This window comes from Planococcus citri, chromosome 5, assembly GCF_950023065.1.
Source record: "Planococcus citri chromosome 5, ihPlaCitr1.1, whole genome shotgun sequence".
NCBI lineage: Eukaryota > Metazoa > Arthropoda > Insecta > Hemiptera > Pseudococcidae > Planococcus > Planococcus citri.
Window position 1 is genome coordinate 49,244,405 of NC_088681.1, and position 24,938 is coordinate 49,269,342.

The 24,938-nt window shown below is 34.7% G+C and overlaps 1 protein-coding gene across 4 annotated transcripts in view; it reads right to left on the reverse strand.

Moving 5' to 3' along the window:
* Positions 1-24,938, reverse strand: part of LOC135847117 (hemicentin-1-like) — a 577,043-nt gene that overhangs the window by 165,088 nt on the left and 387,017 nt on the right. For all 4 annotated transcript variants that reach the window (XM_065366545.1, XM_065366543.1, XM_065366544.1 and 1 more), the window contains one exon: positions 3,846-4,054. In XM_065366545.1, coding sequence (XP_065222617.1) covers positions 3,846-4,054 — 209 coding nt within the window. The remainder of the gene's footprint in view (positions 1-3,845; positions 4,055-24,938) is intronic.

Consider the following 24,938-nt stretch of genomic DNA (forward strand, 5'->3'; position numbering starts at 1 on the left):
TTCGCCGAGTAATAGAAATACTTAATTTCGCCGAGTGTAGATTTTACGTTGGTATATATCTACCACACACAATGGCTCACATATAGGTAAAGGTAGTTACTCTTACGTCTGCAGTGTACGTGTATAATGTACACTTCTGGGCAAGAATATCGACGATGTTCTTCGATTTATGTAAGTTAACGTATGAATTTCATTTGTCGATATTCTCGCCTGTGCTGGTTAATTCATTGGTTCGTATTGAACCATCGTATAATATAATTTTAGCAGTATCGAAATACTCGAATGGAACGAATGGGCTTGATCAATACACGGTTACTATCTTAAAATTACATGAATTTACTCGAGCTTACCAATCTGAAAAGTGATCGATTTAAAACATTTTTTCCATTCGGTACAAACCAATAAAAAATGCACTCCTTGTGACTATTTCTAACTGGCAAACATTCAAAACAATCTAAACTGATAGTTAACACTTTGTAAGGTACGAAATTTGCTCAAAAAATGTCGAGTTTTTTGAGAAGTACCCTTATAACTCAAAACAACTTGCAATGTTGTAGGGATTTTGAGTTAGACCATTTGCGTTTTTTACAAGATCTAGATACTGTACCCAACTCAAAGTGTTATTTTCGGTTTAGGGGGGTCATACGAACCCCAAAAATGCAAAAACGTCAAAATCAATTTTTTTAAAAGATGTAACCTTATTACTCCCGAGGTGCGAAATAAGGGATTATCTGACTCAAAGGAACCATTGTATTGCTTTTAAAAGAGGTACCTACTGTGAATTGCATGATCACTCACAAGTGAAAACACTGCAGTGGAATGCAGCCCTCAAGATTCTGATTATCGATTAACATGGTTACCTTCAATTCAGGTTATGATAACCTATTTTCTTTTCTAAAAATGACTTTTGAATAAACCGACCCATAACTCTCATAAGCAGCCGGCACTCTAAATCAGTTGCACTTGGACAATTTGAACCAAGGAATTTCTTCAATCAAAAGAAGGTACCAATTTGGAACAATAGAATGACACCAATATCATTTCTTCCATTTACAGTACATTTTCTTCTTTTTATTAGAAAAAAAAAAGATGCACAGCTATGCGCAGGGGTGTGGTTTGCTACTAATTTCATGTCACCTGTGGGACGTTCTCATAAGAGGTAGCCTTCGATGAAACATGGAAGGTAGGGGGAGAATAGGTGGAATGGATGAAACTTGATTAGACGTCGATTGGCCAAAAGCGTTTGGTATAGGGTTTTCAGTCAGAGACGAAAGGTGAGGGGAAAAATGTAAGGTTATAATTCCTCAAGTCCTCAAGAATGCATACAACACCATCATTAATTTAGTTCGGCTCGACTTTGCAATACTTCATTGTTTTCAAAACGATCACATCGACTCAGTGACATTTATTATTGCTTATTGTTAGTAATATTTCCGCGACACCCGACGAATTAATAAAAAATTCATTTGAAAATGAGGATCTTGTGGCAGGAGTTGAAGAAAATCGTGAGACAGTTACTCGGAACAGAAAATATCTTCGGTTACAAAAGTACGGTGGCGAATCAGCTCTACTTACTGTATTGTTTCAGCGGTAAAATCTATTTCACAGATAGAATTCATAAAAGAGTAAAATACTTCTGGTATGGTTTAGTCTCTAGTCATCTTTCATTCTCTTACGTACTTGGAGGGTCATACATGTGGTACGATGATAAAAACGATCTTGTGCTCATGCTAAACGTTGCAAATTCCATTGGTGCCATCCATATGGGAGCGGTAGGATTCCCATTGATTTCGTATTTATACAACGATCATATCGAATCGATGATCGAATACGTCGATAAAGTCATGAACATCAAATCGAGTTTCAGCTTCGATCAAAGTACTGTTCTCGAAGATGCGAAAAAATGTTTTTCGTTTTTTTTGACACCTTTTATCGTGAGTATTTCGACGTATTTATTCATATGTTTTCTCGATGTGGTATTATTTTTTGAAGAGGATAAGGTACGCAGCTATCTTTACTACGCGTATCCTCCTCCGATGATTCAATTGTACAGCAGCTTTGCATCGTATATGATGACGACAAGCGTAACGTCTATTTTGTTTGCGCTTATGATGCTCGAAGTGTGGTCGGTTTTCTCCTTGATATTGTATTGGAATATCATATGCTGCGATCTATTTACCAGTATGAAGAACGGTTTGCATGCTACAACTTGTGAATTAAATCGGTATAGCGACACCGAAGTCGCACTATCGCCAGAATGGAGAAGAATTTTCGAATGTGGCTTAAAACGTGCTATCAAAGAATTTCAAACGGCTACTCGGTAAGTTTTTTCATGATCTTAAGCAACAGCAGGTGAATTTTGAAAGAACTCTTTTTTTTTCCTAAATTTTGCATTAATTTTTGTATATCTTCAGCTTGATTAATCACTTGAAAGAGTTTGTCGAAGTGATTGGTACCATACTTGTCATCGCTGCTTTTTGCTACGGAGTGGCCCTACTCTATATCAGCGTTTCAGTATGTAAATAATTTAACATTTTGAATATTTAAGTGAAATATTTGAACTTCTGTGACCCGGAAATAGTCTAACTGTCCAAATTAGTTCTATTCAAATTGCAAAAAAAACACCTCTAATATACCTATTACCTACATGTTCACCCTAATTTGAAAATTCATTTTTTTCATTTTTTGAAGGGTATTTTCAGAAGCGATTAAAACACTACTTTTTTTCATTTTTATGAAAAAAATCTACACCTATCTGTTTATATTCATCAATGTACTATGTATTTATATTTAGAGTGATATGCCATTCATTCTGAAGGTGAAATGTATAACTGGATACATGGCAACTGCAATAGCAGTATTTTTGTTTTACTGGATTGGACAAAATGTGGACAACTCAGTAATGTTTCCATCATTTATACTCTTGCCTGAAGTTATGCATGTTATGACTTATGATTTTTTACAAACGATTCGAAATTTTTGTTGACCAGGTGTCTGAGCTATCGTTGGCTGTCTACTCTACTCCTTGGTATCGATGTGTGAAAATACGAAAAACTGTATACATCATGTTATGCCAAATACGATCGACCAAGAATTTCGCAATATTCAAAGTGTACACGATGCTGTTGAATAATTTTTCGCGATATTTGCATAGCCTGGTGTCCTACACCAATATTCTTCGCACACTTACTAATAAATGATATCTTTTAGTACCTATCTACTGGACAGTCTAATAAATTGAGTATTATCGATTGTAAATTTAGGTATAATGATGAGCACATTCGATACACATTAACATTGTAAGAATTAAAATTTCAAAGTTAAGTTACTTATGATTTATATTATATCAGAATATGCAAAGAGAACCAAAGGCACTAAGTTCTAATTGAGTAGTCTAGAAAGTGCAAATTTTTCCTATGCGTTAACTGCAATTTTATTTTTAATTACGAAAGAGTTAGATAATTTTATTGCATGTTTAATACAATGAATACCTACCTATGTAATTATAGTTTGATATTTTCAATTTTACTGAATAAAGTATTCAATAATTTTTGTCTCGATTTTATGGCATTCTTATCTCCTTTTATATGGGGCAATGTAAGTACAAGCGACACTTCTGGACAAGAAAATCGACAATGCTCTTCGATTCAAGATAACATAATATGAATTTCATTAGTCGATATTCTCGTCTATGCTGATTAATTCATTCGTTCGTATTGAATAATTGTAATATGTAAGTATAATTTTCGTCTATTACATCGATACCTAAATATTCGAATGAAACGAATGTGCTTGATCAATACACGGTTACTATTCTAAAGTTACATGAATTTACTCGAGCTTACCGATAACTGTCAAATTGATTTGAAAATTTCGAGTTGGAGCGTTTCGAAAATCTACTCGGCAACGGTATACTCCTTCGTCGTCTAATTGAACATTTTCTAGTTGTAAACTAGCAGGGTATTTGACGGTTACGAAATTCGCCCTGGGTCCAAATGTGTTCTGATCCGACCATCGAATAGCTTTATCAAATGGTCTACCTCTGACGTCAAAACTGAAACAAAATAAAATAAAAAATTTCATTAGAAAATCAGTCTTAATTAAGTACTAAGTATTTATCACAATACGAAAAATCCTACATTATAAAATCCGATGGAAAATTTCATCGAAAAAACATTCTCACATAATCCATAGGTAAAGTAGGTACATCTACTTTACTCAGCACATATGATTCGATCCAGGTATGTAGGTTTATTGTACGAGGAAAATTGAAGTGCGACGGGTTTTTACGCACCGTATAAAAAATGTAAGTCCCGACCGAATACGTGTGCTCAATTTTAAGGTTCGTTAAGTAAAGCAAAATTGCCGGAATAGTCGAAACTTGTTAGAAAAGTTGTTAGCAATCCCCATGACTTGTGAAATGGGCTGTATCGACAATCCGATCTCGCATTGAAAAGCCCCGGAGCCCATCTCGAATACACTCGCTCTCTCTCTCTCTCTTCTTGATATTCTCTGACATTCAAACGCCCAACAGCTGCGAGAGTATATCTTCTTTAATTTGTAATCACCGCGCGAACGATTTAAAAACTTTTCTACACCGAATTTTCATCTTACTCTTTCTCTCTTTCTCTGTCTCACTTATGCGCAATTTATACCTACTCGTATACTTTTCTCGTTTTATAGGTATCTGTTTTTCTTCTTCTATACTTCTCAATTCTTGTACCTACGCCTGTCAATCGTTAATTTTTTTCAATTGGCACCTCAGTTATCGGAAAATTTAAAAACACGCTCCACTCTATCATGGTTTCTAATCTTTTTTTACGTTTTTTTCTGCTGTTTTAGGTGCTTATTTTTTGGCAGCTCTTTTTTGCTTTTAGAAATTTTTTTTCGACGTGTTATTTTTCACTTTGCTACTTAATTTGCTAAATTTTCAGAATCGCTGCACACTGTTATAAAATTGGACAAAAACAAACAGATTCAATTAATTCCCCTCTACCCCCTCCAGACAAAAAAATAAACATAAGATATCCTTAAAATCACTCAGTTTTCTTGCATTTCAATAAAGTAAACAACATATGCAAATTCTTTCAACTTTTCAATTTTTTCAAATTTTTCAAAATGTTGGCTTTACAACGAAATTGTTTTGATTCATGGGTACTTCGACTGAATATTTTCATCCCAAACAGACGATTATGTGAAATGAATCTAGAATGTATAACTTTATTTTTAGAAAAATGGGGAATATACATACTCGTATGTATGAGTATTGCCACGACAGAAAAAGTGATTTGAACGACAGGACATTCGAACGACAAAATAGAGTACATATTTCAACGACAATTGTTAACGACGGTTCAGCCCGACAATTTGGGTAATGCGAACGACGATTTCATATAACGACAAAAGAAATGTAATCCACGTCCAAATAAAATTCTGACCGCCAAAAAAATGATTTCCCGGGAAAATAAATGATTCCCCGCCGAAATAATTTCTAGAAAAATAACTTATTTTGTAATAATTTTTTTAAAATAAAAATAAACTTAAATTTTACCAATGGGAAGTCCATTTTTTGAAAAAACTCATTTTTATTATTTTTGGTCAGAAAGTTGAAAAATTCTTTGGCTCGAATGTTCTCTTAGATGAATATTGAATTCAAAAAAGTTTTGCTTTCCCAAAAAATTTGATTTCTTACTGAAATTGCTACAAGTAGTGAAAAAGTTGTAGTTTCTTTAATTGATGAATCTAATTTGCATTTTGGAACCTTTGGAAGCCAGCCAAGCGTGCAAACGAACTTGAGAGGCCCAAGAAGCGAACAGACAACCTTGAGATACCAAAAAGACCAGCTAATGAGCTTAAGAGGCCAGACAGGCAGACAGACAACCATGAGAGACTGAACAGGTACACCAGTGACCTTAAGAAGCCAGATAGATGGGCCTTAAAAAGCCACACAGGAATCTTGGAAAACCATACTGATGGGTCAATGACCTTAATAGGTGAGGCAGGACGACAGAAGCCCTTGTGAAGCCATATACAGGGACGAAGATATCTTTGAGAGGTCGGTTCAATGACCCTAAGAGGTCAGAAAAAAGACAGACAATCTTGAGAGGCCAGATTGACAAGTCAATGACCTTGAAATGCCTGGCAGACACTTAGACATTCTTGAGAGGTTCGATAGACAGGTCAGTAACCTCAAAGGGGACAACAGACAGACATATGACCTTGAGTAACCAGACAAACATGTTAATGACCTTCAGAAACCAAGACAGACGACGCGACCTCGAGAGGCCAGACAGACGGATCAATGACCTTCAAAAGTCTAGATATGCGACCTTGAGAAGCCAGACAGACGGGTCAATGACCTTGAGAAGCCAAACAGGAACATAAACAACCCGGAAGTGCTAGACCAATAGGTCGGTGACTTCGAGAGGCACAATAACATACAGACAGACAACTCTGAGGGGCCAGACAGATGGATAAAATAACCCTAAGAGGTCAAACAGGCAGACAGACGAACTTGAGAGGTCAACGACCTTCAGAAGTCAGACACACAAACAGGCAAATGATCTTGGGAAGATTTACTGGCCGGTTAATGACCTTTAGAGGGCCTCTCAAGCTCGTCTGTTTTAGTTTTTGGTGCTTGTATGGCTTTTACACCATGAAATAGCAAAATAAATTTTTGAAACATCCATGACCTCCAAATTTACAAAATTTGGACTTGATTTTTAGAGTGTGCAACTGTGCATACCCTCCAAATAACAAAAACTGAACTTTTTTGGGGGGTGTTTATAATTACTAGATTATTATACCCTACGTCAGTTTTTCAATCATGATCAATTTTTGTATTGCAAACAATATTTTGTATTGTTTCAATCTGTAGATATTAAAAATATATCAATTTTTTGCGAGTGTACTTCAGCATAATTTTCAAATTCAAAGCATTTTTTCATGTAATTTGATGGTGAATTTGAGAAAATTCTCATTTTTTTCATTCAATTTTTACTTTATTCTTTCAAAATAGAGATGTAAGTAGTATCAATTTAGTCGTAGGGGCTTTCCAAAAATTTAAGTCCTATTCAAAATGTACTGAAACACTTCTAAAGGTTCTCTTGTGAGTTTTTAGTGATTATTTCCTTCACTACCCTTCCCATTTTCAGTTAAAATAGTAGTTGTTTCCAACGGTCTGAGCTCGGATGACGTCACGTGTTATTAAAATTGCATAACCAGTTTGCCGTAAATCCGATGGAATCGTATTTACGGCGAACAGAGTATGCAACCTCAATAACACTACTCTATGAAGCAGAACTGAACTCTGAAAGTAAAGGAGTAACAACTGCGAAATTCTTCTCATCATTTGGAGACATTTAAATGATCAATCCTTTCTCAATGATGAAATTCACCAACTTCTATCTCCCAAAACACCCAACTCAAATCCCTCCCATCCTTACACCACACCGATAAATTTCCCAATTCACTCAAATGATCTAAAAAATCTGGCAAATTTCTGTCCCCCGACAATTTCTTGCAACTTCTTCGAAAGTAAACAAGCCGTGTGATTTTTTTTTTTCAGAACTTCGTTTAATACCACCCGGGCACCCATTCAACCATTCAAACTTGTTTGAATCCCCCTCCCTCGCCTGGAATCGGTTGAACAGCCAAAAGTTCCTAGTCGTGGGCTGTCCCAGCACATGTTTTTTTCGTTTTTATGATGAAAATATGCATTTTATTTAAAGAAAAGTGGCATACAAAGTTGTTCTGGATGAAATCTTGGACATTTCGACGCTATCAGTCGACCTTAAAACATTGATTAAATGACATCCCGGGGGGTTCAAAGTCTGTCCCCGACTTTAACGTCCATCGCCGTGGTCATTTTTCAGATTTTTTTTACCTGATGTGTTCAAAATTATTTTTTGATGGCCATGTGTGGCTACATTGCTTTGGGTGATTGATAAAAATGTTATCTACATTTCAAATGTAAAATACTTTATGATTTAGCTGGTCTAAAATTGAAAACTGAGTGAAATTATATCATGCCTCACATTCAATATCCATCGCCGTGGTGTATTATTTTCGTAATTATAGGCCTGATATTTTCAACTGAAAATGAATAAAATATATTTGATGGCCAAGTACTATAATACCAATATGTGGAACTTTTCCAGAAAACGTTTTCCAATTCCATATTTTATTTTTTCCCACGACTGGTGTTGTCCTCGCCGTGGGCATTTATAGCCACGACGAGGTGTAGGAAATCTTGAAAATATGATGTTAGGAAATATTTTCTAATGAATTTTCATGTAAGTATACATGTAGTTCTAACAGCAAAAAAAAATTCTCCACGACGATGGAAATTTTTACGCCAATGTCCCAAAATCTGTGAACCCTCTTCATCCTCTCTGGGGGAAATTATTTGAAGCCAATATCAAAAATGGGGTCAGGGGCATGTATACTTACAATTTCAATTCAAAAATTTTGTTATTTTTTTTAGTATTGAAATACCCTATGTCATTTTTTTGAGAATTACCCAAACACTGTACTTTCAACTCATCCCATTCCCCACATCACACCACGTTTATAACTACATACCACTAAACAACATCCTCATTACCACAAGATACATTTTAATTAATTGGCCGCATCAATTTTTCACAGCTAATTGCACGTCGTTGTACTAATATATTCTAGTGCAGGAAGCTAATTTTTGATAAATTTATCAAATTCTCGAGCCCAGCACACGACACCGCAGCTCATCTGCCATCTCGAGTATCGAAAAATACACGACGCCTGGAGCTACATCATCGTCGTAGTCGAGTAAAAATGGATAATTAATTTTCATTACACGATAAACTCGTCGTCGTCGCTCGAGAACGGCTTATTGTATGTACCTCGCCTGCCACACAGCACATCAAAAAGATCCGGCAAGATGTCGTTAATAGTACACAATACACTTTACACTATGGAAGCAGGCAACATCGTCGTCGTCGGTGAATAAATCCGCAGCCGAAAGCTTTTTTTTCTTTTTTTTTTATCGACAATAGTACGAGAAGCTCGTCGAGTCTGAGGTGAAAGTAATGCGGCGCGCGTGTTAACAACCAAAAGCATTAAAATTTCCGATACCTTTTGGACCAATAAAAACGCCAGCCACGAATAAATTACCTACTACGTTGACTGCTGCGATATCTACACCTACACCCCCTACATACAACTATGTACTACTTTATGTAAAGCTAGGCCCTGAAAGAAAGTAAAAAAAAACACGCTTTAACGATTTACGAGTAAGTAAAACGATCTTATAGGGCTACCCACAAGCTACGTGCAAACCTCCCAAATCTTTTTAATTATTACGCGGAAATCATTTAAATCGCGATAAAGATTAATAGCGAACAAAGCGCGGGGTTAATCATGACCATACTAAAACTTTCAAGCGAGTCGATAAATTCGCCTTGATTTAGTACACGAGAGAAGAAAATAAAGAGAGTCGGCAAGTCGTTATTGAAGACATTGCATTATGGGTAGGGAAACTCGCTGACAGCGGTTTAGAGGTAGGTTTCGAATTTTAAAATGGCCAGTAATGTATTTCGCGCCGGTAATTTTGTTCCCCTTTTCTTCATCGTACAATATTGTATAATACTATGGTATAGCATTCAGATAACATGCGGCTACTACACCAAGGTACATATATATACCCAGCCACCGAGCAACCTACACGTGAAGTAGTATAAGGAATCCAGTCCGACTATACTAGGTACGTGTGTGTTTGTCTATATACGATTCCTTTGCAAAAGCTCCCATTTCGCCAATACCGAACTGTGTAAAAGGTGATAGAGAAGACAAGGTGGTACCAGCACCAAAGGGGTGGAATGCCTTTACACCGTTTCCAAAACCTATACAACAATATGCGTGCAAAACCACCGCCTCGTAATGTAGTAACAGGCTACCTCCTTATATTACTGATATGGAGATAAACCCTCATTACTGCGGACGTGTTCTGGATACTCAAAAGTACTTTATTCTTTTGATATGTGTTACAATAAGTGGTTATTAAAGTGTGCTCGCGTATACGGAAAATTTCAGCTTTGTTTGCGTTATCCTTCTTTGCGACTTGTGTAGTATTGTTACATACCGAGCACTACTACGAGTATAAGGCAATGGACGAATATTTTCGTGTAATACAATGATGATATCGCCGAGTCGTATCAACGTATGTATTTCGTTAGCGACCGAGTGACGACGTAATTATGTATGGTAGGTAACGAAAAAGAAAACGATAACAAAGGTGAAAAATAATTCTGTGGAAATCATCTCCGATGAGTTCTCTTGAAATGTAGATAGAAGTGCGAATAATTTTCGAAACAAAGTCGTTATAATTTGGCATCCTGAGTGTATTCTCAAAAAAAAAAAAAAAAAAAAAAAAAAAAAGGCAAAAGCATTCGTTATGATGTTTGCTTTTGAAGTGATAAGGATACAAGAAATGATTTTATTGAGAAGATCATAACAATATATAATCCCCCCCCCCATTCCGATAACTTTTCAAATGCTGCTGGAGTTCATTGAAGTATCTTCCTCAGAAATTAGAAAATTATTGAATAGAATCCAACTTTGGCCAAAGGATTCAGAATGCTTTAGAAAATGAGAAGAAATGAAATTCATGTCAGGAAAGAAGGGTATCAGTATCACTATCATAAGAAAACGAATCTTCAACATTTTTCCTCAAAATTTTTTTTGATTCAAGTTTTGCCAAATTTAAATTTTAGTAAATTTTCAACAATCACTTTCCAGAAATGAGAGTCAGATAAGCCAGAAGCAAAAACCAAAACTATTTTTAAGCCGAACGTTTCAATTTGTTTCGACCCCCAAATATTTAGTTGAATTTTTGCAACAATTTTCCAAGCATATCTTTCAAAATTCAAAATTTTCGATGAAAAAAAAAACGAATACCGATTGGAACTGAAACGCGAAGAAACCGAGTTTTATCTCCAGAAAAATTAAAATTCAAAAACGGAAATTAAAAATAAAGGCCTTCACAAATGAAAAGTAGAATTTTGAACCATTTTGTAGTGAAGTTTTTTCCAAGTGTTTGTTTATCAGAATTTTAATGGAGGTTTAATTGAAACTGGAATACTTTTAAAATGTAGTCATCAAAGTCACGAAGAAAAGGCTAGCGAAGAGATGCATTCGTATATCATACAAAAAAACATAAAATGTGCACCGAGTAGACATCGATCTTATTTAGTCGTTGAATAAAATACACGTTCTATTTTCAATATATCTCTTTCCAATTTCTCCCTCCCCCACTTCTTTCAAGAAAAAACCCTTTTTCATGGTTTGAAAAGCAGTGAATCTAAAATAACCAAAATGAATTTGGAACGAATTTGATTAGAATTTTAATTATGTAGGGTCGTCGAGAGTCGATGCGGGTCCGAAGCAGATATTGTAATTTGGACCCATCTCGATAGATGAAACCGATGATTTTTTGTTTGGGTTGGGGGGAGTGATGTCCATGACTAAAAATTTGACGCTACATGACATTCAAATGACATGATTTTTTTTTTTTGAATTTTTGGAGGTTTCAAAGTTGAAATATTTCAAAACGAGAAACAAATTGGCTTGAGCGAAGCAAGGGCAAAAGATTCTGAAAATTTGTACTTGAAGATCCATAAAAACAGAACAATCCCCAGCGAGTGAAGGCAAAAGTTTCCAAAAATCCGTATTTCGAAGAAGGATAAAAATAATGTTTTTTATGTGAGGACTTTAATTTTTGGCTTCAAAACTTTAGAAGTTAAATAATAAATGTACCTAAACTTGTATTTTTTTTTAAATTTCAATTTTGAAAAAGAAATTTGGATTTAAATCCTCTCCCTGATTCCCATCCCCATCCAAGCATAACACAAAAAGGTAATCTAAGGGCTCCAACTTACCCCCTGGCTAGCACCCTTGCTTCACTCGAGCATTTCCTCTTTTAAAAGCACTAAGCCAACAGTCTAACAATGTTTTAAAAATAACATAATTATGTATTCATACAAGCAAGGGCTTATGGGGTAGCTTGCAAAAAAATAAATAAGTCGTCTTTTAGGTACATTTCTTTCTGTATAGAATGAAAAAAGTTCAAATATTAAACCTCGGGTAAAAAATGAGCATCAAGCCGATTTTTTTTTCAGATTTGTTGGACCACTTGATCATCATTGTAGAGACTAATGATCGATCACTTTCACTCTTCGTAAACGAAATTGAGATTGAAAAAACAGATTTTAAAAATATCGCTTTCTAGGTCGAATTTTTGGAGAACAAAAACAAAGATGAAACAAAAAAATTAGAAACCAGTAAAAACTTCGAGCATGAACGATCATAATTATGAAGTCAAAAATTGGAAAATATTCGATTCATGAAGTTCAATTAAGCAATCAATTTTCGACCATGATCGATTTTTAATCAAGAGGTTTGAATCGCAAATAAATTGGCTGGTTTTTGGATTACGATTAATCGAATTTCGATCACGATCAACTTTCGATCAGGAGGTCTACATTCGAGGCTAAAATTGATTTTTCATTTCGTACAATATGATCGCTCATATAAAATCAAAAATCGCAAATAAATCGATTTTTTGGCGTCCAACTAATCGATTTTTGGCGTTCGATTACTCGATTTTTGGCGTTCGATTACTCGATTTTCGATGATGATGAATTACTGATCGAAAAGTAAGTTGATTTTTTTCATTTCGAAATATAATCGCTCATACAAAATCGAAAATCGCAAACAAATCGATTTTTTGGAGTTTGATTAATCGATTTTCGGTGTTCGATTAATCGATTTTGGGTTTTCGATCATAATAAATTATTGATCGAAAAGTAAGTTGAGTTTTGATTTCGAATATAATCGCTCATACAAAATCAAAAATCGCAAACAAATCGATTTTCGGTGTTCGATGGTAATCGATTTTCGATCATGCTGAATAATTATTGATCAAGAAGATTTTTCAATTCGAACATGATCCATCATACCAACGGAATCGATAATCGAAAATAAATCGATTTTTGGCTTTCGATTGTTCAAATTTTGATCACAATAAGGATAAATTTTTGATGGAAAAGTTCATTTTTGAAGCTGAAATCAATTTTTTATTTCAGAAATGATCGATCGTGGGATCATGTGAAGTCGAAAATCACTAGTAAATCGATTTTTGATCATGATTGATTTTCCATTGGAAGGTCTTATGATTTTTATGCCTTTTTTTTAGAATCTTCTCCCCCTAAATCCAACACCTCAATCATTGTGCATGTGCATAAAAACAAGCACCCAAAAATACAGGTACATTATAATTGGAAAAAAAAAACTTTCGTGGGACTCAGTGAAAATGTAGAAATGTGAAAGAGAAGGAGGGGTAATACATGATGAAATATTTTTGAAAAAAAAAATAATAATTTAATATACTTATTTTGTACAAGTAGAAAATCAAAAATAACTTTAGTGCCTTTTAGTTAGATTTCAATTTCCTTATCCAAAAATTTATCATCAGATGAAAAAAATTAAGAAAACCCGAACTTCAGAACAATGATTCAAACCGGTTTTCCTTTCAAGTTTATCTTAATAATCTTTCTTAAAATAGTGAAAAACCAGTTCAGCTGGTTTTTCACACACGATTGAATTCGAAAACCGAAAACAATGAGTTCGTTCTGCGATTCAAACTGGTTTCTTGGTGAAGTTCTTATGTCACAAAAATGATCGAGACCCAGTTGAACTGGTTTTACTTACACACCACTGCATTTTCAAGTCGAAAAAGGGTTAGTTCTGTGATTCAAACAGGTTTTTCTGTGACGTTCTAATGATTTTTTTTGCCATTATTTCCGAGTCACAAAATGATAAAAGAAAAGAAAACAGTTGAATTCGTTTTTGACACAAATAGGTACATTTGGAAGCAAAAAATGGGCCAGTTTGTAAATCAAACTAATTTCTTTTCAGTTTTTTTTTTTTTTTTTTTTTTTTGATAGATAAGCCTAACTTTTTACAAATGACAACATGATGTAAAACCAGCTTAGATATCGACTTTTCATGACAAGTTGCGATATAAAAAGTTGGCAATAACGGGTTGGTTTCAAATTGAAACTGGTTTCTTCCTCAAACCGGTTCCAGAATGACAAACAAACCAGTTGAACTGGTTTTTCAAACACACGCAGGCACGCACACTTGACAACACAACAATTGAGAGTTATTTTGTGATTCAAACCGGTTTTACTTTCAAGGTCATCTTTCATAATCTGTTCAAAAATGATGGAAAACCAGTTGAACTGATTTTTCGAGCACAGTTCTGTTTGATAGTCGACAACTTGAATTCGTCATCAATTTATTATGAGTTTTCTTTCAAATTGTGTTGAGTAGACTTACTCGCTAAATTACTTTACTCTACGCAGTCACCTTCAAGTTTCCTTTTTCTCTCCCTCCCATTCTTCTTTTACTCCTCTTCTCTTCCCCTTGAATCATAATTGAAAACCTAACAAACACTTAAGTGCATTACTCCTGCACTTAATCGTCCCCACTCCTTCCTCATACCACTGCTACACATTCATTTCGAATTTTCGCCCATATAAATGCAATAAAACCCAGCCTTAAACAAATTATACGTACAAAAAATATAAATTCCATTCCATTCTCACCATAGCGCGCATTTTCGAACCACTGAAAAAAGAAAGTAAGCTATAAAATAAGAACTTCACTTGTTCGCTTCCCCACACAGTTACAAACTCCATATTGCTACGTGTAACAATGTAAATCGAGCTATATAATTTTATTAACGATCGAATTCCAAAATACGCGGTTAAAATACAAATTCCGTTTCTTCCATTGAGTAATATTTTATCGGCGAAAGTTTACATTTTTTTTCTCCTTTTTCATTATTCTATTTCCAGGCCAATTAAAATTAACCCTAATAACAACTTATTCGTGACTGCTTTTCGCAAATCGAATTATACTACATAATTTTAAAATCCACGCTACGGCAGATTTTTAATAAATTTCTCATTAAAATAACGCGTTTTTCCGCAAAAAGAGAGAAGAAATTATGCTCGTTAAAGGCAGCACGCTTCGATGTTTCCACTATGTTGAAAATTATCGACGAGGGAGGCAGCTCGAATTCTTATATTTTAACGCCGCATAGCGGCCGCACGTTCTTCTCGTAATAATTTTCATTCTTTCTATAATATTTTTTTTTTTTTATTCTTCGTCGAATCTTCTGTAACTGAAAGTTACATAGTTTCACGCGATTTAAAACTATTCTCGCGTAAAGTTCAATGGAACAGTATGAAATTATTACACAATTGTTACCACGTTTTAAACTCGCCATCGTTGTCGTCGTCGTCGTCGTTGCCGAAAATACGAGTATAAGCGCGGAGGGTCTCTTTTTATTACACAGCCTGCCATACAGAATAAGGTTGGTGACGAGGACGACGAGGACGACGATGAAGAAGAAAACGGTGGCGTTATTTTGCCAAAGCTCTATTGTACTCTTTAGCGAAGCAAAACTTAACGGGACTCCAGGGCACGATTTCAAAATTCTTACCATTAAACTTGGCGTAAATATTTGTAACTTTGTAATAACCTAACCTAACCATACTTCACTGGTACCTACATAAGTAGTAGGTAGAGCTACGTACGCCAAGCAGATTATAGATTCATTCGATAAACACCAATTAAATTTTGACATAACTTGGGTGGCACTACCACTAGCTCCGGCTCCGGCATCGTCGTACCGCATCTACGAGTAAAACCTATGTTTTACATAAACAGACATTTCAACCTGAGAGCAAAACAATATACCTTTGTCAATTAGTACGTCGCATGTGTTCACGTTCAAATTGGCCGATTAAATATTCGTTCGATGACCTCTTAATTTCAATATTCATGATCGCAACGATATGGCAATATGCAGTATTAGTTTATGAGCATCCGCATGGAAGATTCGCGTACCTTGCTATACGTATACCAGCTTACACAGTCCAATACCCTTTGGAATTATAGTAACCCTTTCTATGGGATATAATAAACGGCGAGAATACCAAGGAGATTTTCAGTCAGTAGGTATGTTGATTATCAACATCAAATTAGACAAAATATCGATGATTTTGCTTATAAGGGAACCTTTTGAATTGGCACTCCTCGACTTGAACGAAATCAATCTAGATCGAAAGAGCGTGTCTTACAACTACCGTGACCAAAAAATCAAGTGCTTAAGTTCAAAATTTTAGGAATTATCTTAAAGGCAATTTTTAACATTTTTCAAAAAATATAAATTTTTTGAGCAAAATGAATCAATCAAATGCGAATGATTCCTTCAACTCGACTCCCTCATATCAACAACTATACTAGTTTTGAGCCTTCAGGGATTTCTCAATCTTCTCCAGAAATTGAAAAAAGAATTCTAAATCACAACGAAAAAAAATGTACCAATTTGAAACCATTAAAAAATCATTCAAGACACTCTCTTTTCCCCCTTCTTCACTCTCTGAATTCAACACTTCGTCACCTTAAAGGCAATGGCGTGTATGTCCAAAAAAGCACTTTTTGAGTTAGAGCAATTTTAAACTTTGAATTGTGATTATCAAGTCATAAGGTAATATCAAGCGATGAAATTTTGAAATTTCGTAGCTGAACTAACTTGGAGTAATATGTCTGGACCACTTTTGAGAAAAACGATGTTTATTGTGCAGTAAAATTGACTTTTAATTGTAAAAGATGGATATACCAATATTATTTTGAGTATGTCCATGATGTCAAGAGGTAATTAACAAGTATGTCCATATTTTTTGAATGAAAATTAATCAACTGTGCAATAAAACAGTTCCTATTTTAACGAGTAGTTCCACACATATTGTGTGGTTCCAAAAAATCGATGTGCATGTTGAAAAAAAAATTGTGCAGTTCCAAATTTAGAAAAAAAATTACTGCTATCAACTGAACGCAAAAAAACTAATTTGGAACCAATGTAACGTCCGTCTGAAAGGTGTACCTACTGTAAAAACTACACAATATTGCCTACTTACCTACCTAATACAAAGTTGAACAACTTAATCAAACAAAATTTTACACACTGGTTTCGTGTTATGGACATACTCGCTTTTCGCAAATAAGCTGGACATACTCAAACCAAAAAATGATTTTAATTTTAATTTTTGATAATTTTCTCGTCTAATTAGGAATATTGTTGTGACACCATTAGGTTCGTCTCAGTCTCATCTTTCCAGTGATACCAAAACCTCAAAATTGAAAATTTTGGACATACACGCCGTTGCCTTTAAGGTGACGACTTGCCCTTTAAACCTAAAATAATTTTGGAAAATTGATTTGAAATTACAACAGTAAATCACCATCAAAAAATCATTTAAAATCACAAAAAATGAAAAAAATTAAAATTCCAAACAGTGTTGCAGAGTGGAACCGAACTATTTAAACCAGAATAGAGCCAGAGCTGAAACGTCTGAAAATTTAGGTTTTTACCAGAGCAGAACCTAAAACCAGAGTAGAAAAAATCTGCCCCTGACAGGACCATCATTGCAACAAAAAAAAAATGAATTTGTTGGAACAAAAACCAGAATGGAACCAAAAAACCCTGGAGCAAAATTCTTTTATACCTCATTGATTCTACATAGTTTTCCTTAGTTAGTCTGGCTAAGGTTCGGGTGAGTTTTATGATTGGGAAGATGAGGGTGAGATCAGATGAGAGTTTAGCTTTGTGATGAGGCTCAATGTTGATGTACGCTGTGACACATACTACATACAAACGTGATGGCATAGTGGAGCTTACATCCTTCCTTATCATCTTTATTATCTGGGTGGTGTATGGTGCTGCTGCGGTTATACTCTGGCTGTTTGGACCACACATTGATAGGTGTTCACATCCATGAGTGTTGCCTTTACTCGTGGTACACATCGCACCTCAGGAGTAATAAGGTTACATCTCAAAAAAAATTGATTTTGACATTTTTGCATTTTTTGAGTTTTTATGACCCCCCCCCCCCCCCTCAACCAAAAATAACACTTTGAGTTGGGTACATTATGTACTAGATCTTGTGAAAAACGAAAACGGCCCAACTCAAAATCCCAACAACATTGTAAGTTGTTTGGAGTTATAAGGGTACATTTCAAAAAAACTCCATCTTTTTTGAGCAAAAATTTTGTACATACAAAGTGTTAACAAACAGTTGTGATTGTTTGAATGTTTATCAGATAGAAATAGTCACAAGAAGTGCATTTTTTATTGGTTTGTACCAAATGGAAAAAAATTTTAAATTGATCACTTTTCATAAAAATGAATTTGCACATATAATGAAATTTTAGTTTTTTGAGAAAAACTCAAAAACTACGCACTCTAGAAAAAAACTTAAATTCTCTATAACTTTGTTGACATGAAATTTTTTTAGGATGCTTCCTTTCGCCTCCACATCAACATCAATGAAAGGTTATAACTCAAAATGTTTTCCAAACATTGAAATATTTCCTCTTTAAGATTTTATTTTTCAAAGTGTTCTTATACTAAACGAAGGTAGGATACCAGATCTTTAAAATCAGGTGCTATTCATTCCTCATAATTAATTATAAGTTGATAAAAATAATGAATCAAGTTTTAAAAAAAAAGAAAATTGCTCTCCTGTAAAATTTCACTTTTTTGAGATGTTACCTTATTACTCCCAAGGTGCGACATGTATCCTTGCGCCAAATTAGAGGCTGATCTGCAACAGGGGCCTTCAGGGTGCTACTTATTAATGGAAAGCAGACTACAACAAATACAAGAGTGCATTACCTAATCCAAGTCTGTGAATCCACCTTGTGCTATGTATTGTTGTGCTATATATTACTATTTTACATTGTATATCTACCATGCTTGAAACTAATAAACATGTCAAAGTGCTACAGATACTCTTTCCAGGCAATACTGTGCAATGGTGTCATTTTTGTAGCAGTACCAACAAATTTTCCCCCTCTGCCTGGAGGCAAGACACCACTGGTCAGTAGCCACCAAGTGAAGCCTCTGCTCCTGACCATCTCTGCTAGGAACCAGGTCAGGATTCATGCAGGTTCCCTTACATCCTAGTTTAAGATTGTATGTTTTTATTATTTAATTTTAAAAACGTAGACCATGAATGTGGAAATGTATTAATCTGTTAGGGACATGTGAAGTGGGGTTTGTGGCGATGGTGTGAATGGCTGTTTTCATAGTGGCATGTGTGGGGGTAGGGAGGGGAAAGTTTTGTGAGTGATCTCATAGCAGGTATCTTATGTTCACTCATCACTGGGGTCACTTGCTTGAAGCTTGCTTCAACCATACCCTTTCCACAAAAAAAAACAGGATAAGGTAACCTGTCCAGTAGATGATTAGTGGCTAGTAGTTGATCACATTGTATGAAAAATGTTCAGTATTGAAAGTATTTGGAAACTAGCTTCACAAAATGTTGACAGATATATTCCCGACCATGTTCTTACCAGTTTCATCAACTTATTTGATTGTTTTTCATATGTACAGTAAAAGCCGCTTATTATTATAACAGTTAATGTTATAAATCGCTTAATGTTATTAAAATCATTCAGTCCCAATCTTTTATATTTCATTACATTGAAATTCCATTGGTTATTGTAATTAGAGCATCAGATAATGTTATAATTTTCAACTCATTTTAATGTGTTTTTTCGCATTTTTATAGAATTTTAAAATGTTTTTAACACTCTTTCACTTATTTTTGCCTAATTTTTCTAAAATTTCAGACGTTTTTTCTGATTGACATCATTTTTAATACTTTTTTCACAACTTTTTGAGATTTCAACCTATTTTCAACACTTTTCTGCAATTTTTTGCTACATTTTAGTTCAGTGACTGCATTTTTAGTAAAAAATAGATCATGTAAAAATTTCTGACAAAAAAGTTCACTTTTTTTAAATTGGTTTGTGTTATAAGTCGCTTAATGTTATTAAATTGGGCTGGGACAAAAGTTGTAACATTAAGCGGCTTTTACTGTGTCATGAATTTTAGTGCGTTTAAAAGTCCATGTTCAAGGCATTTCATAGATAGCGCCATTCTGAAGACATTTTTTTTAGTGAAGTGCTATCAGAATAATACAAAAATTCAAAAAAACTTTATTATGTTTCAAAAGAGAAGAGATCAGTGATACCAACTACGCAGTTGAAATTTTAAAAATAACAAAATTTGTGGATAAATTCGCCACTGATCATCTGGTAGACAAGAAAAATTGTTCTTAGCCAGTAGTTGGTCACTGTGATTTAACAACTTAAATTCATTAAAATGCCTCTGAATTCACAAAAACAACTTCGACTCCAGTTATTCACATCCATATTTCACTCTCAGTGCATTTCCGCCCTTTTCTTTTATTCAAATAGCATTTAACAAGTGATCAACTGCTGGACAAAATCATGATCAACTACTGCATTTTTGTGACCAACTACTAGCTATTTTACTTTTTGACCTTGAAATTGAAAAAATAATAAGAAGAAACAAGAAAATAATTTATTCAAGCGTGGCTACGAATTTTTTTTACAAGACTTCCACTACTAGGGTCAACTACTGGTCAGGGGTCTGTCCCAAATTGCAATTTCTGAGAAATTTCCTATTAAAATTGAATAAAAGCAAAATTTATTGCTTCCATCTCAGCGATTCTCATTCTATCCAATTTTCATGGCAAACGATTGGATAGTTTGAAAGAGCATTCGAGTAGTGATGTTGATATTTGAAAAAATTTTACATCGAGATATCATGATTAATTATCAGTATATTGTCAGTAAGTATAAGTATATTGATGTATGGAAAGTGCCAATTTTTTCCATTTTTGTACCCATCATTTGCATTTTGTATTGAACTAAGAACTAACATCTGCAAAAAAAAAATTGGAACATCAAAAAGTTTTTTTCATTGCCTAAACACATTGATTGGAAACAAAATGTAAAAAAAATTTTTGAAGCAATTTTTCTTTATTTTAATTTTTATCCATATTTCTGGCTCTTTTAGCGTAATTTTTTTTTCAATTTTTTGATGATTTGATATTGTTGTTAATTGTTCTTGGTTTTCCAAATCAATATTCTGATATTGGATCTTGTATCAATACATGTATTATTAAGATATCGATAAATCAACATCACCACATTCGAGGAAATAACTGAAATAATTCTCTCAGAAAAAAGCTAATAGCTACTCACACTAAAGAATGAAAAAATTGAAAATTTGTTGTTCTGATAGCTTTTTCCGAGTTTTTAAAAAATTTTCAATGATTTCAAATTTGTTAAAGATCTAAAAAAATGAATTCCAGCATACTCAAAAATTCGACTGCTTCAGTTCAAATGGTTACATTTTGTGAGGGAAACTTTGAGGTCAGTTTTCTCGTGCTTTGTGTTTATTCAACGAAAAGTTCTTATACATATTTCGAAGGTCAAATCATTGAATTATTTTGAAATTCTATTTCTTAATTTCAAAGCCACGTGAAAACAGTAGCGTCAAAATATCTATCACGAGAAGAGGGGAGGAGGGATCAAAATATAAGTATAGAAGTAAACTTTTTCAGCTGTTTGAATTCAGTTGGGGGAAAAAAGTTAGCGTATCGTGGAAGACTTTAACGAACATCGAAAAATGTAATATTAATAAATTCGATGATTATCTATATAATTATTAGTTTGTCGATTGGTCGATGTTGGCTGAAAAGTGGTGTGAGGAGATTGTCGTTACATCGAGAGCTGGTCGTGCTCGGCTTTTTATACCCCGAGTTCGATACGTTAGTTGTATTGAGAACGAACGAGGGTTCGTAAAATACGTGTACCTACGTAGGCAGTTGGTAGTATTTCAAAAACGAAATACTTTACCTTGACAAACGAAAGTTTTCTTTCGAGTTAATATTTATTATGAAGGTGTGTGCAAGTCTAAGTATACGCAACAGTATAAGTATACACTATAGCTATAGTATAGAAAGTTTAAAAGAGACTTTTTGTTTATTGTACTTTGTGTACATTGGAATCGGCTCGTTCTGGGCTGCTTTACGGTGTGGCGGTGCCGTAAGTTTCGAAACAATTCGTCGGTGTGTATCGGAAAGGAATTTCACGTTGTAGGCTTCGACCCTCATTAAAGGTATTATTAGCGTTATAAATTGAATTAGCTGCGTAGGGTCGGCCCATGGTAGTAATATCGATGCAGCCGAAAGCAACGAGTGAGAGGGATGTGGCTCGTGCAGCGCGTGAGTATTAAGGTGAGAGAAGAAAATTGGACTCTCGCGATAGTTGGAGTAATTTTTACATCGACGAGCTTTGCTTAGTTGCTGCCTCGAGAGCAGTTTGCTGAGAAAATAGCGAGATGGGGGATGATTTTCCAAAGACGACGAAGTGCGTTGAAAATAATGAAAAGGGTAAGTGAGGGTGGTTAAGCTGCGTTTAATGGAACCGGAGTGTACACGTACAAGTATTTAAACAATAAACAAGTTTTTGGGGGCGAACTGTTGAAACCATCAGGTGTTCTATTACCTCTGACGGATGCTGTGTATAAAGCCTCTTTTGTCGCCGCGTTGTTGGTGGATTTTACCGACTCGTTGTGCGAAATATGGTCGACGTAATTCGAAGCAAATTTAATAATATGTTGTTTGAACCGCGTTAAATATGCCTAAGTTGTGTGGTAAGATGACTTTTCAGTGTCTTCTTATGTTCTTAAGGTACGGCGAGAATGAAGTAGGTAAGAATTAATGGTTGTCAACGATAGATGGAGGTTTGTCGGTGATGAACGTGGATTCTGCTCTGACTCATATTTGATACTGACAATAAGGGTTTTTTATAGCAAAAAATGATTGTTTTTTTCTTGTCTTCCAATTTCGAAAAAAATTGATCAAAAATTTACACGAATAAAAATTTCAAACGAAAAATCACTCCTACCTACACTGCTTGAGTTTCAGGGGAGAAAGTGTTGAAAAAATGCATCCAAACAGCAGAAAAGAATTTCCTATTTTGCTCACACAAACACCCTTACCACTCTTCGTGTTATAAAAAAGTAATTCTCTATATTATGTGTACTTTTTAAATTAGCTTTTTCTTTTTTCCCCGATTTTTTTTAGGTAGGTACTCGTGTATTCTACGATGCTCATACGTACCTAGCTACGTATATAAGTTAGGTACCTAATATACACAATATTCTACGAGATGTTGAAGTAACCGAGCGACTAGCATGGTTTGCATTTTGCATATTTAATGCAATGCACCAGCTAAAGTATTACGTACACAGTTTATTTCAAAGCGAACGTTACAATTATTCTATTTTTATAAATAGCTTTTCCGTTGCTTTTCTCCCTCTTTCTACATCTACACTAAAAATAAACTTTTCATATGTGAATGGTTTTTCGGAAATAAAAAGATGAAAGGTACGAGTAGAGGAGAGACAGCACATAGTAGTTTAGTTTGTGTACCTTGAATTGAGTAAGTTTTTATTAGTATAGACGTAATACTACTATGAGATTAAATTTACTGAGTTTTTGTGTCCTGTATCAATTTTTTTTTTTTTTGTTGCTGTAACCTCGTTTGATGAAAATCTGTTAGATATACCGGATCTCGTTCGACGTTTTGTGAACAACGAATAGTAGCTAGAGCAGGATGAGGAAAAGTTCGCGAAAGTTTTTCATTTGTCGAGCATCTTGTTCAGCTAGATGACAATGGGAAATTTTGCGTTGCCAAATCGAGTCTGGAAATTGTACGGAATGATTCTCGAATGATAGAGCGAGCAAAAGTTGCATCAATTATTTCGTTTTTAATTTACGTACTTGTACTTATTTTCCGAGTGTTTTGTGTGAGAATAAATAAAATAGAATTCAGAAGTTGAAAAAAATGTAGGTAGGTAATTATAACGAGTAGGTATAAAGTTTGTGCTTGAAAATTAGATAGAGTAATGATTTGAATCTTGCCTATTGTAATGATTTTTCAAGTGATGGGAGTTGAAAGGGGGCGAGACTGAAGGTTCAAATACTTTAATCTCTACATTGTTCCATAAACTGACCTTTTCGAATGAAAAATACTCTGAAACTATTCTCAGCCTACCTTTCAACGATGAAAATCGGTTGGCAAAAGAATACGCCGCTGGCTCAGATTTTGAAAAAATTCACAGATCATCTTCGAAGAACCAAAAAAGAATTTTAGAGCCGAAAAAATGTTATTCAACCCTCCTCCCCTCTCCTCTATGGAGAAAAATCGTACCTTTCACGCCAAAAATTCTTATGCAACATCATGTAGACCAAAATGTTTGAAATCTCTGAGGTGTGTAAAGAAACTGAGGGCCAATCGAGGAATTTTTTTCAATTTTTTTTCTGCGATGTTTTTCAGCCAAAAAACTCGAAAGAAAGTTTCAAACTGCTGTTGCCACGAAACTACAAGCAGTGCAAGCTGGATTTTTTCTCCAAAATGTCAACCTCGAGCCATAGTACTCATTTTTCTGCTTTCCATGACCTCAGTCATCTCCTAAAAAGATGTGATTTGAATTCCTGAATCTCCCTTGACTCATTGAATTCAAAATTCGTGACCACTCTTAGCCCCCTAGCAACCACTTGGAGATTTTTTTTCAAATCGAAAATTTACTAGACGATTCCCGATGTGTCAGTTTTTATTGTATGTAAATTTATATATTTATAAGTTTCTGCATGCTGGAAATTTTTTCATTTTTACATAACATCACTTGGAACCTGTTCTAATCAATAAAATGAAATCAAATTTAGGGAATATAGTTCTTTTGGGAGCTAGAGTTGACCTCCGGAGTGGAGAGGATCAAAGTTGAAAATTACAGAAAGGTCATTTTTTGGGAGGGGCATAATATGACCCCAAATAAATGAAAAGGGTCCAAAATCATACCATTGATCAGTACCCCCATTGTGATCAACATATCCAAATTATAGCTTCCTAGGTCATCCCCACCCCATTTAAGGTGAGAAAAATCA